Raw genomic sequence first — 12,174 nt, 5'->3', positions numbered from 1 at the left:
TTCTTTTCTTAAACAGCTCCACAGAATCTGACCACAGGCCCAATCAGTGACCAGGTAAACAAACACACCTGTGACAGACGCTGGGTTTGGGTCTGTTCTGGATGAAAGGAGCTGGATGAGTCCCCTCTTCAGGTCAGGATGGAGCTGGGTATGAGAGCACTCAGAGGGTTTGAAGGTGTGAGGAGCATGTTCTCTCTGGACCTGATCCGCAGCCCGTCCGTCAGACCATCTATCAGACCCTCCAGCAGACCGTCTGTCAGACCGTCCATCAGACCGTCCGTCAGACTGTGGTTCTTGGGGGATGGTTGGGGCTTAATGGGGGTTTACCTGGTGACCATGAGTCACTGAGGCCTGGTTTAGTCCTTCAGTAACCATGGGGGGGCCTCTGAGTGGTGGGTAAGCCCTGATGTCTGTGTGATGCTATGAGGGGCAGAATGATCTGGATCACCGTGTTCTGTCTGAATCAATCATTGTGGGTAAATCTCTGAGTCTGAGCCCACGCTGAGCTCTGCTCCCTCTGAGGAGCGTCCAGGTTTATTTTTTAATATTCAGAGGTAAAATCATCCAGCCATAGACACACAGGCTGTAGATCGGGCAGCAGAGTGTGTGTGAGGTGCTGAGGCTGCTCTGTAATGTCAGCTGCTGGCGGCGCTGCGTGGCTCCGTGACGCGCTGAGGCTGCAGCGGCGCATGGCGCAGCGCAGAGCCGTTTTTTTTCCGATACAGCGGGTCCGACGTTCGCTCCACAATGGAGACCAAACCGGTCATCACCTGCCTGAAAACCCTCCTCATCGTCTACTCCTTCGTGTTTTGGGTGAGTAGCCTCCTCTTTTCTCCCTCTGCCTGATTTTATGAGTCACGGGCGGATTCAGCCTCCGAATGTCCGCTCACAGCGTCCGTGGAGCGGGGAGGACGAAGCCCCAGCATCATCGACGGATTCACGGTTTGATTTACAAAAAACACTGGAGAATGGGCGAGAATACACATTATATAAACACACACACACACACACACACACACACACAGGGCGAGCTGCAGCCTGCTGCATCGACCCACTTTAACATTTAGTCTGTTTATCAGATGCGTTAACGGGAACACACTGAGGCTGCTGGATGGGCGTTAGTGTTAGAGGACACACACACAACACACACACACACACACACACACACACACACACACACACACACACACACACACACACAAAGGATCGTGGTTGTTGTCAGTCAGCGCGGTGCGGGATGTTAACATCACCGACTGAAGGCCCAACGTGTGTGAAATACATGTTCTGATCCATGTTCTGATCCATGTTCTGATCCACGTTCTGATCTACAGACTGTATGTTGTGGCCCATCCTTCTGGTCCACAGTCTGTGTGTTGTGTTCCGTGTTCTGATCCATGTTCTGGTTTCAGTTAGCATGCTAGGTTGGGGTTCCTAAAGGAACAGTCTCCTTTTTCTTCTGCACAGAGATAAAAACAGGTGACTGAATGAATCAGGGGGACCCAGATGTCTCAGGGTGACCCGGGTGTCTCAGGGTGACCCAGATGTCTCAGGGTGACCCAGGTGTCTCAGGGTGACCCAGGTGTCTCAGGGTGACCCAGGTTTTCAGGGTGACCCGGGTGTCTCAGGGTGACCCAGCCAAACTTTTCACTCAGACTGGTTTTGAGCAGTTTGTGCAGGTCTACCTGCTGGTTAGACTCTGGTGGTCTCCTCTCTTTAAGGTGGTGTAGCGCACGGTAACACTGAGCAGAGCAGCGTCAGAAAAGCAGAGGACAGCGCTCAGGACGTTCAGGTCCCTCTGCTCTGTCCACAGTCCCTCTTAGCTGGTCCCTCTCTGCTGGTCCCTCAGGTGGTCCCTCTCAGCTGGTCCCTCTGCTCCTCTTCATAGTCCCTCTCAGCTGGTCCCTCTCTGCTGGTCTCTCTGCTGGTCCCTCAGCTGGTCCCTCTCTGCTGGTCTCTCTGCTGGTCCCTCTCTGCTGGTCTCTCTGCTGGTCTCTCTGCTGGTCCCTCAGCTGGTCCCTCTCTGCTGGTCTCTCTGCTGGTCCCTCTCTGCTGGTCTCTCTGCTGGTCCCTCAGCTGGTCCCTCTCTGCTGGTCTCTCTGCTGGTCTCTCTCTGCTGGTCTCTCAGCTGGTCTCTCAGCTGGTCCCTCTCAGCTGGTCCCTCTCTGCTGGTCTCTTAGAGCTGGTCTCTTAGAGCTGGTCTCTTAGAGCTGGTCTCTTAGAGCTGGTCTCTTAGAGCTGGTCTCCTGTGGTTTTGCCTTTGGGAAACAGAACGGTCTCTTCTGTGGGATGAACTGGAACCAAACCTTAGTTCTTCTTAGTTTCTCTGATGAATTTCACGCTTCATGATTTTATTTTTGTCGGTTTAGGATCTCTGCAGATCGTCACGGTCTGAGGTTTGGTCAGACTGACTCACCGTGGGGTCAGAGTAAAGGAAGAATGTCCCTTCCAGGCCTCCTTAGACGAGCTTGATTTATTGTTGGTTTCTATCTCTCCTCTTTGAGCGTGAACTAACAAACTGTTGACTCGAGCTTCCTGGAGGATCCTTTAGAAGAACTGGATCTCTGGGGTCTACCCTGACCTTCCCTGAGCCCGGGTCTCCTGCAGACCGGGCGGCTGCTGCTCACGCAGAGAGAGAGTTAGGAGCTCTGCATCGACGTGAGACAAAGAAAAGTTTCCTCATCCTGACCCGTTGGTTTGAGCCTCACACTGATCCATCAGTCCCCTACAGCAGTGTTTCCCAGTCCTGGTCCTGGAGGACCCCCTGCCCTGCAGGTTTCAGATGTCCCCCCCCCCCTCCAGCACACCTGATTCAAATGATCAGCTCGTTATCAGGCTGAGCAGAGCTTGATGACGAGCTGATCATTAAATCAGGTGTGCTGGAGTCAGGAACATAAAATCATGCAGGGCAGGGGGTCCTCAGGACCAGGACTGGGAAACACTGCCCTATAGAGCCCAGGTCTGAGCCCAGATCTGAGCCCAGGTCTGAGCCCAGGTCTGAGTCCAGGTCTGAGTCCAGGTCTGAGCCCAGGTCCAAGCCCAGGTCTGAGCCCAGGTCCAAGCCCAGGTCTGAGCCAAGGTCTGAGCCAAGGTCTGAGCCAAGGTCTGAGCCAGGGACAAGCAGGGAGGGTTTTAACAGGAAGTGAGTGATTCTGGGCTCGTTCCTCCCCGTCTGAGCAGACAGAGCCTCAGCAGAGGTCCATGATGAGGACGCGTGGAGGACGCTAATCCTCCACCCGGGTTGGTCCCACCTTCAGCCAGACCTGGAGGGGGACCAGAGGCAGGAAGAAGCTGTTAGCGTCTCTGAACTGAGAGCAGGGTTCAGAGGGCTGCGTGGTGACTACCAGCAGACATGTGAGCTCTGACAGACGAGAACTTTTTATATTTAGTCCGGATCGGACTCTGGGCTCCCTTACATCAGCGCTTCAGGTTTCAGACCTGTCCCCCATCTCAGTGTAGACCTGCTCCACCCTGAAGCCCAGAGAGCCCCAGACCCAGCTCAGAGAGCCCCTGTTTCAGCACTACACTGCTACACACACACACACACACACACACACATACACACACACACACACACACACACACATACACACACACACACACACACACACACACACATACACATACACACACACACACACACACACATAAAGGATGCAGAAATGCAGAGCAGGTGGTGAGTCTGCGTGTTGTCCCTGCACCTTCTGTTTCTTTGTGGGGGGGTTCAAACTCGGCTCTGTAATCGGGGGAGCATTTTAAACAAGGGGGGGGGGGCTGTAGGAGGAGAAAGAGGGAACAGTCTGAGACTGTTTGGTATTCAGGAACAGGACTCCCCCCCCCCTCTTGGACCTGATTTCCCCGTGGACTCTGAAAGAGGACTCTGAGCGAGGACTCTGACGGGATGCTTCCTGATCAGGATGCTGAGCAGATCTCTGGGTCCAGACTCTGCTGCTGATGTGGGCCGTAAACAGTGAGGACATGGTCATCAGGGGGACTGTTCTCTGAAAGCTGGTCTGCCCGGGTTTAGAGTCCCGGCTAACAGAGGAGGACCGTACAGACCAGACCAAGCAGTCCTCCAGGTCAGAGCGAACCAACTGACACGTCTGTTTGATAGACCCCCAAGTTAAAATGTCAAACTTCACAACAGGAAGTGTAGTTTTACTACAGGAAGTGTAGTTTTACAACAGGAAGTGTAGTTTTACTACAGGAAGTGTAGTTTTACAACAGGAAGTGTAGTTTTACTACAGGAAGTGTAGTTTAACAGCAGGAAGTGTAGTTTTACAGCAGGAAGTGTAGTTTTACAGCAGGAATGTGGTAGTTTTACAACAGGAAGTGTAGTTTAACAGCAGGAAGTGTAGTTTTACAACAGGAAGTGTAGTTTTACAGCAGGAAGTGTAGATTTGCAGCAGGAAGTGTAGTTTTACAACAGGAAGTGTAGTTTTACAGCAGGAAGTGTAGTTTTCACTACAGGAAGTGTAGTTTAACAGCAGGAAGTGTAGTTTTACAACAGGAAGTGTAGTTTTACAGCAGGAAGTGTAGTTTTACAGCAGGAATGTGGTAGTTTTACAACAGGAAGTGTAGTTTAACAGCAGGAAGTGTAGTTTTACAACAGGAAGTGTAGTTTTACAGCAGGAAGTGTAGATTTGCAGCAGGAAGTGTAGTTTTTACAACAGGAAGTGTAGTTTTACAGCAGGAAGTGTAGTTTTCACTACAGGAAGTGTAGTTTAACAGCAGGAAGTGTAGTTTTACAACAGGAAGTGTAGTTTTACAACAGGAAGTGTAGTTTTACAACAGGAAGTGTAGTTTTACAACAGGAAGTGTAGTTTTACAGCAGGAAGTGTAGTTTTACAACAGGAAGTGTAGTTTTCAATACAGGAAGTGTAGTTTAACAGCAGGAAGTGTAGTTTTCAATACAGGAAGTGTAGTTTAACAGCAGGAAGTGTAGTTTTCAATACAGGAAGTGTAGTTTTACAGCAGGAAGTGTAGTTTTCAATACAGGAAGTATATTTTTCAAAACAGGAAATGTAGTTTTACAGCAGGATGTGTGGTTTTACAGCAGGATGTGTGGTTTTTGCAGCAGAAGATGTAGTTTTACGGCAGGTTTATTTGTAGTTTTCCGTTAATGGAGATGATCTTTGGGTTAATGAGCAGATAATTAATGTTTAAACCACATTAGATTTACAGATCATAAATTAAAATATAACACAGGTGACAGTTGGACTGAACCAAAGGCTGAACTAGAGGCTCAGACACAAGTTTATCTAATTTAATAAAAAACTTTTTTAAGGAAAAGGATCAAACCGTCCCGTCTCCACGGACAGGGTGGAGGAACTCAGGACGGGTTTCAGACCATGGACTGAAAATATGATCAATGGAGAGTGAAACCTGAACCTGAGCTGCTGATTCAGCTTCTTCTGTCCTCCAGCAGAGCCATTCAGAGGTACTGTGTGTGTGTGTGTGTGTGTGTGTGTGTGTGTGTGTGTGTGTGTGTGTGTGTGTGTGTGTGTGTGTGTGTGTGTGTGTGTGTGGTGTGTGTGTGTGTGTGTGTGTGTGTGTGTGTGTGATCACCCCCTGTCAGCCCTCTTATCACCTCACTCTCTGCTGGAACTCTGCGTCCTCGTGCGTCAGTGTTTATGGAAATTCATGTGAGGATGTTTCATGAGACACGATGAAGCTCAGATATTTCACACCGCGGGTAAATTCATCTCCATCAGAGGGGGGGGGGGTGGGGGGGGGGGGGGGGGGGGGGGGGGTCAGTCTGAAGGCGTGTCCAAGAAACATGTCAGAAACATGTCAGAAACATGTCACAAACATGTCAGAAACATGTCAGAACATGTCAGAAACATGTCAGAGGCGTGTCATAGTTAGGTCAGAGATGCTGTGTTGACCCTGGGCCTGGCAGGGGACAGTGAGGCCCCCCTCCCAGGAAAGTCCTGATGACTTGGCGCTGGCCTGAGTGGGATCGTCAGCAGCTTTTCCACACCCTGTTCTCTTCCCAGTGTCAGTAAGACATGCCCAGCTGAGCCACACGGCGCTTCAGCTGCCCGAGCACAACGCGCTCTTTTATCCGCAGGCTTCATTTGAAATGCTAAGAGAGGCGCAACAGGAGGAAGCGTCTCGCCGGGATCAAAGAGCTGCTTTGACACGGCGCCTTTCTTTCCTGCTGCTGTGTGAGTGAGAGCGGCACATTCAGAAAGCAGGTGATGCTGCTCTCAGGATGAACGTGTCTCCTGTCTCTCGTCTCCTCCCTCCTCTCTAATTGCTCTCCTTTGTTCCTCCTTGGTCCCGTCTCTCCTCCAGCCTCTGTAAAAGCTGCAGCACACACATGAAGGCTGTTTCCAGCCCTCCTTTCAGCTCCTGTGCTCTTTCTGTGTCGTGTAACCGTGCGTCCGCCCACAGATAACAGGCGCCATCCTGCTGGCTGTGGGAGTATGGGGGAAGCTGATGCTGGGGCCCGTACATTTCCCTCATCGCCGACAACTCCACCAACGCTCCGTACGTGCTCATCGGCACCGGCACCGTCATCATCGTGTTTGGCCTGTTCGGCTGCTTCGCCACCTGCAGGGGGAGCCGTGGATGCTGAAGCTGGTGAGAGGATGGATGGGACAGGGTGGGTTGTGGTGGATGCTGGGTAATTAGCCTCAGGTCACATGATGAAGGGAGTAATGGCTGACCTCTGTCCTGCAGAGAGGATCAGGAATAAGTGCTGCGGGCACTTTGCTCTGTTAATGGTGGTCAAGTGGACGAGTGTGTGTGTGTGTGTGTGTGAGAGAGAGAGATACACAACAGAGGAAGAGGATTTTATATGAGCCTTCCTCCCTGTCTCTGCAGTACGCCATGTTCCTGTCCCTGGTCTTCCTCGCCGAGTTAGTGGCGGGAATCTCTGGATTTGTGTTTCGACATGAGGTCAGTTTGCAGAGATTTTAGTTTCAACACAGAGCCACGTAAAACACTCCTGTCCTGATGACCTGTGTGTGTGTGTGTGTGTGTGTGTGTGTGTGTGTGTGTGTGTGTGTGTGTGGTGCAGATAAAGGGAACCTTTCGCAGGACATACACTGATGCCGTCTTGAACTACAACGCTGAGGATGAGGCGAGCCGTGCTGTTGATAACATCCAGCACACTGTGAGTGTCAGAGATACACACACACACACACACACACACACACACACAACACACACACACACACACACACACATTCAAAGTTTATTTTCAAAGTTCATTTTTTTCATTGAATAATGAAAAGAGCTTGAATTCTTATTTTCAGTGAAAGGGACAGAAACTGCTCAGACTTTTCCCTTTAAACTCTTTTCAACGACCTTCAATGACTTTGAACAACTTTCCCTGACTTTCCCTGACTTTCCCTGACTTTCCCTGACTTTGGGAGACTTTATAATTTGACCAAGCTCAGTGTGGCGGTCTCTGCTGTGAGCGATGTCTCTCTCCATCGTGTGGGTTAGATGTTGGGGGCTGACAGTTTCCTCTCTGACGCAGTGACTGGCTCCAGCAGCTGAAGATGGTTTTTGTGATGAGAGGTCAGAAACTCTTTCAAAGGTCAGAATAAGGACTGACCCGGGTCAGGGGTCAGGGGTCAGGGGTCAGGGGTCAGGCAGGGACTGTGTTGCTCTGTGGTTTACTGAGAGTACAGGATAAATACTGACCCTGCTGCTGTGTCTGGTGTCTTTCTGAATGCTCAGCTGCGTTGTTGTGGAGTCTATAACTACACCAGCTGGCTGGGCAGCGTGTATTACCCATCCCAACGGCCTCCCTGCCAGCTGCTGCTTCAACTCCTCCGACTGCAACCAGGACGACCTCCGCAACGCAACCGTGGCCCCGAGTAAAGTCTACCACCAGGTTTGTGTGTGAGCTGTCTGCTCCATGGACGTCCTGTCTGTCTCTGCAGCTGCTCATTCACCTCTCCATGCTCCTGCCTCCTCCATGCTCCTGCGTCCTCCATGCTCCTGCGTCCTCCATGCTCCTGCCTCCTCCATGCTCCTGCCTCCTCCATGCTCCTGCCTCCTCCATGCTCCTGCCTCCTCCTTGCTCCTGCCTCCTCCTTGCTCCTGCCTCCTCCATGTCTGTCCCTCCTCCATGCTCCTGCCTCCTCCATGCTCCTGTTTCTCCTCCATGCTCCTGCCTCCTCCATGCTCCTGCGTCCTCCATGCTCCTGTTTCTCCTCCATGCTCCTGCCTCCTCCATGCTCCTGCCTCCTCCATGCTCCTGCGTCCTCCATGCTCCTGCGTCCTCCATGCTCCTGTTTCTCCTCCATGCTCCTGCCTCCCTCCATGCTCCTGCCTCCTCCATGCTCCTGCCTCCTCCTTGCTCCTGCCTCCTCCCTTGCTCCTGCCTCAGATCCTGTCCCAGATGTCCATCCTGCCCCTGCTCTGTTCCTATAATCTGTCCGTGTCTCCTCTGCCAGACTAACCTGCCGCCTGTGTTTCAGGGCTGCTACGAGCTGGTCACGTCCTTCATGGAGACCAACATGGCCATCATCGCAGGAGTAACGTTTGGGATCGCCTTCTCTCAGGTACGAGCTCAGTGAGGTTCACCTCCTGCAGAGGACGATGAGCATCATGCGACTGATTAAACAGAGCGCTGCGTTGGCGTTAGCAGGCTGAACGTTACAGGAGCTAAATGTTAGCTGAACATGGCTACATGTTAGCTAAGCGAAAGTAGAATGAGGGCTAAATATTAGCTGTATGCTAGCTGAATGTTAGCTGTCTGCTAGCTGAACGTGAGCTGTATGCTAGCTAAATGTTAGCTGTCTGCTAGCTGAACGTGAGCTGTATGCTAGCTAAATGTTAGCTGTCTGCTAGCTAAATGTTAGCTGTTTGTTAGCTGAATGTTAGCAGTCTGCTAGCTGGACGTTAGCTTGAACTGTTAGCCCTTTTGTACGTGGTGATGTGACACAGCTCTGTGTGTCCTCCAGCTGATCGGCATGTTGCTGGCCTGCTGTCTGTCCAGAATCATCACAGCCAATCAGTACGAAATGGTGTAGCTGACGTGACCTGGCAGGTGAAGGATTTAAACACACACACACACACACACACACACACACACACACACACACACACACACACACACACACACACACACACACACACACATTTTCTCATATATTCAGCTCCCTCTGCTGCCCCCATGTGGCTGTTAAACCAACCACAGCAGGTCTGTTCATGCTCCTACCTCTTGGTGTTTTCAGGGAGAGGAGGAGGAGACGAGGAGACGAGGAGACAAGGAGACAAGGAGCTGAGACCAGAGGAAACTCCTGGAAACATCTGATTAGTGGCGTGGACCTGCTCCGTCTCTCTGCCGACCTTCATGTAATATCTCAATGTACCTTATTGTAAAGCACCATTCCTCCACTCACCGCTCCGATCAAAGCATCACACACACACTCACACACACACACACACACACACACACACACACACACACACACACACACACACACACTCACACACACACACACACTCACACACACTCACACACACACTCACACTCACACACACACACACACACACACTCACACTCACACACACACACACACTCACACACACACACACACACTCACACACACACACACACACACACACACACACACACACACACACTCACACTCACACACACACACACACTCACACACACACACACACACTCACACACACACCTCACTGCTGCTTAATGTAGACGTAGCTCATCTCAGACCGTTTGAATCCTTGCAGCATGTTTTGGTCAGAGGATCACACCTTTGTACAGAGTGACTGACGCGTCCTCTTCAAACTGTCAGAGCTTCAGTTCAGACTTATCGCTCACCGCTGTGTATCATTAATGAGCTGGTGACTTTTTGTGTACTAATTATTCGTACTGATGTCCTTAATTTACATTTCCATGGGAACACAGAAATGAGACGGGAGGGAAGAGAGTCAGAAATGTTCAGGAGCTTCAGACGAGGCTGAGCCCTGCTGGTCTCCATCTCTTCATCCTGAGACAAACACAGAGACCCCCCCACTGCAGCACACACAGGCAAACCAGAAACTGCAGACCAGGGACTCTGTGGTCCTGGTCCATAAGGAGACAGAACAAAACCAGGTCCCAACCCTGAGCCCCCCCCGAAACCAGCAGCAAGTTTCTACCACCAACAGCCTCTCTGTGGCCCAGGGGGCGCTCATTAGTCATAAATAACTTCCTGTTGGTCTCCACGACAACGGCCCCCTGAGACGTAGGAATTCAGAGCTTTGGCTGAGTCCAAGTAGACTCCTCTGAACCAGAACCGCTCTCTGAAAACTGCCGGTCTCTGTCACAAAACGAAGCCCCTCACTCTGTAACACCTGACAGACTCAGTTCCTCCTCTCTGTGCTCCTCTCTGAGCTCCTCTCTGAACTCCTCTCTGTGCTCCTCTCTGAACTCCTCTCTGAGCTCCTCTCTGTGCTCCTCTCTCAGCTCCTCTCTGTGCTCCTCTCTGAGTCTCCTCTCTCAGCTCCTCTCTGTGCTCCTCTCTGTGCTCCTCTCTGAGTCTCCTCTCTGTGCTCCTCTCTGTGCTCCTCTGTGCTCCTCTCTGTGCTCCTCTCTCAGCTCCTCTCTGTGCTCCTCTCTGAGCTCCTCTCTGAACTCCTCTCTGTGCTCCTCTCTGTGCTCCTCTCTGAACTCCTCTCTGAACTCCTCTCTGAGCTCCTCTCTGTGCTCCTCTCTGAACTCCTCTCTGAACTCCTCTCTGAGCTCCTCTCTGTGCTCCTCTCTGAGCTCCTCTCTGAGCTCCTCTCTCAGCTCCTCTCTGTGCTCCTCTCTGAGTCTCCTCTCTGAGCTCCTCTCTGAGCTCCTCTCTGTGCTCCTCTCTGAGCTCCTCTCTGAGCTCCTCTCTCAGCTCCTCTCTGTGCTCCTCTCTGAGCTCCTCTCTGAGCTCCTCTCTGAGCTCCTCTCTCAGCTCCTCTCTGTGCTCCTCTCTGTGCTCCTCTCTGTGCTCCTCTCTCAGCTCCTCTCTGTGCTCCTCTCTGTGCTCCTCTCTGTGCTCCTCTCTCAGCTCCTCTCTGTGCTCCTCTCTGTGCTCCTCTCTGAGCTCCTCTGACCCAGAGGGAGCTGGTGTCAGGGCGCTGTGGGTCAAAGACCGAACAGCAGACGGGCGGAGTAATGTAGTTCCTGCTTCATCACACACGTCAGGATGGTGTGTGTGTGTGAGGAGGCCGAGATAAAAACAGGACGACACCTCACAGAGCTTCCAGCACCAAACACCACTGACCTCACCTGTCCTCCACCATCAGCTCAACACCTGCACAGGTCAGAGTCCACACCTGCTCACCACACACAGGTGATCCTGGTGCCACGGGAGGGTACAGATGGTCAGAGAGAGGTCAGACAGAGGTCATACAGAGGTCATACAGAGGTCATACAGAGGTCATACAGAGGTCAGAGAGAGGTCAGAAAGATCCCAGGCATGAGTCATACAGAAGTAAGAGAGATGGTCAGACAGAGGTCAGAGAGAGGTCATAGAGATGGTCATAAAGGGGTCATAAAGGGGTCATACAGGGGTCATACAGGGGTCAGAGGTGACCTCTTCAGGTGGAAAACTAAAAGCAGCTGTTTGTACGGAGAGCATTCACCAGTGTTTAATTCTTACTAACAGTGTATACTCAACCATCATCATCTTCATCCTCCTCCTCCTCCTCACTGTAGATATTGACTGGATATTTATATGAGCCTGTGTTTCTGGGTCTAATGCTCGTCAGTAGAGGCGTAGTGTCAGTTTTTCACGCCGTGTGCTTCAGATTCGTTCCGTAGTTTGTAGAAAAACTCGCACAGAGAAAAAATGGTGGCTGCTGTTTTGGTTTGGTGTAACTTTAGCTGAATATTTATGATAGTTTGTACCTTTAGCTCTTAGTTTGGTCGCGTTAAGTTTCACTAAGTGATTTTTATCTCTCTCTCTCTGCGGCACGATGCTTGGCTCGTCTCTGTCTCTCGCCCTGACAGGTGTGTGTACCTGAGAGAGGCAGAGAGTGTGTAGGTGAATTGATCCTGTTACCCTCTGGTCAGTGTTACGTTGTGGCTTTTTAAACCTTTTCTTTGCTGAATGTATGTTTTTCTGAGCAGATTTCCTCCTGTAAATACTGAACTGTAATACATCCAGCTTACACAAGGGGGCGCCAGACACCCCGGCTGTTTCACCCTGCTGTCTGCTAACTACG

The 12,174-nt window shown here is 51.3% G+C and overlaps 1 protein-coding gene across 1 annotated transcript in view; it reads left to right on the top strand.

Moving 5' to 3' along the window:
* Window positions 1-542: 542 nt before the first annotated feature.
* Window positions 543-12,174, top strand: part of LOC141808276 (tetraspanin-7-like) — an 11,675-nt gene continuing 43 nt past the window's right edge. The window contains 11 exon segments of the mRNA XM_074694790.1: window positions 543-813; window positions 6,397-6,447; window positions 6,449-6,563; window positions 6,566-6,585; window positions 6,829-6,903; window positions 7,025-7,120; window positions 7,693-7,749; window positions 7,751-7,849; window positions 8,439-8,522; window positions 8,925-9,010; window positions 9,198-12,174. The exon segment at window positions 9,198-12,174 is cut by the window's right edge and continues 43 nt beyond it. Of these exon segments, the coding sequence (XP_074550891.1) occupies window positions 748-813; window positions 6,397-6,447; window positions 6,449-6,563; window positions 6,566-6,585; window positions 6,829-6,903; window positions 7,025-7,120; window positions 7,693-7,749; window positions 7,751-7,849; window positions 8,439-8,522; window positions 8,925-8,993 (732 nt within the window). The 5' untranslated portion in view covers window positions 543-747 and the 3' untranslated portion in view covers window positions 8,994-9,010; window positions 9,198-12,174.

Source organism: Halichoeres trimaculatus, unplaced genomic scaffold (genome assembly GCF_033239565.1).
Source record: "Halichoeres trimaculatus isolate MK-OKI-2021-1 unplaced genomic scaffold, fHalTri1.1 fHalTri1_scaffold_19, whole genome shotgun sequence".
In the NCBI taxonomy this organism is placed as follows: domain Eukaryota; kingdom Metazoa; phylum Chordata; class Actinopteri; order Labriformes; family Labridae; genus Halichoeres; species Halichoeres trimaculatus.
The sequence above is the reverse complement of the archived record's forward strand: the minus strand, read 5'-3'. Positions and strand labels throughout refer to the sequence as shown.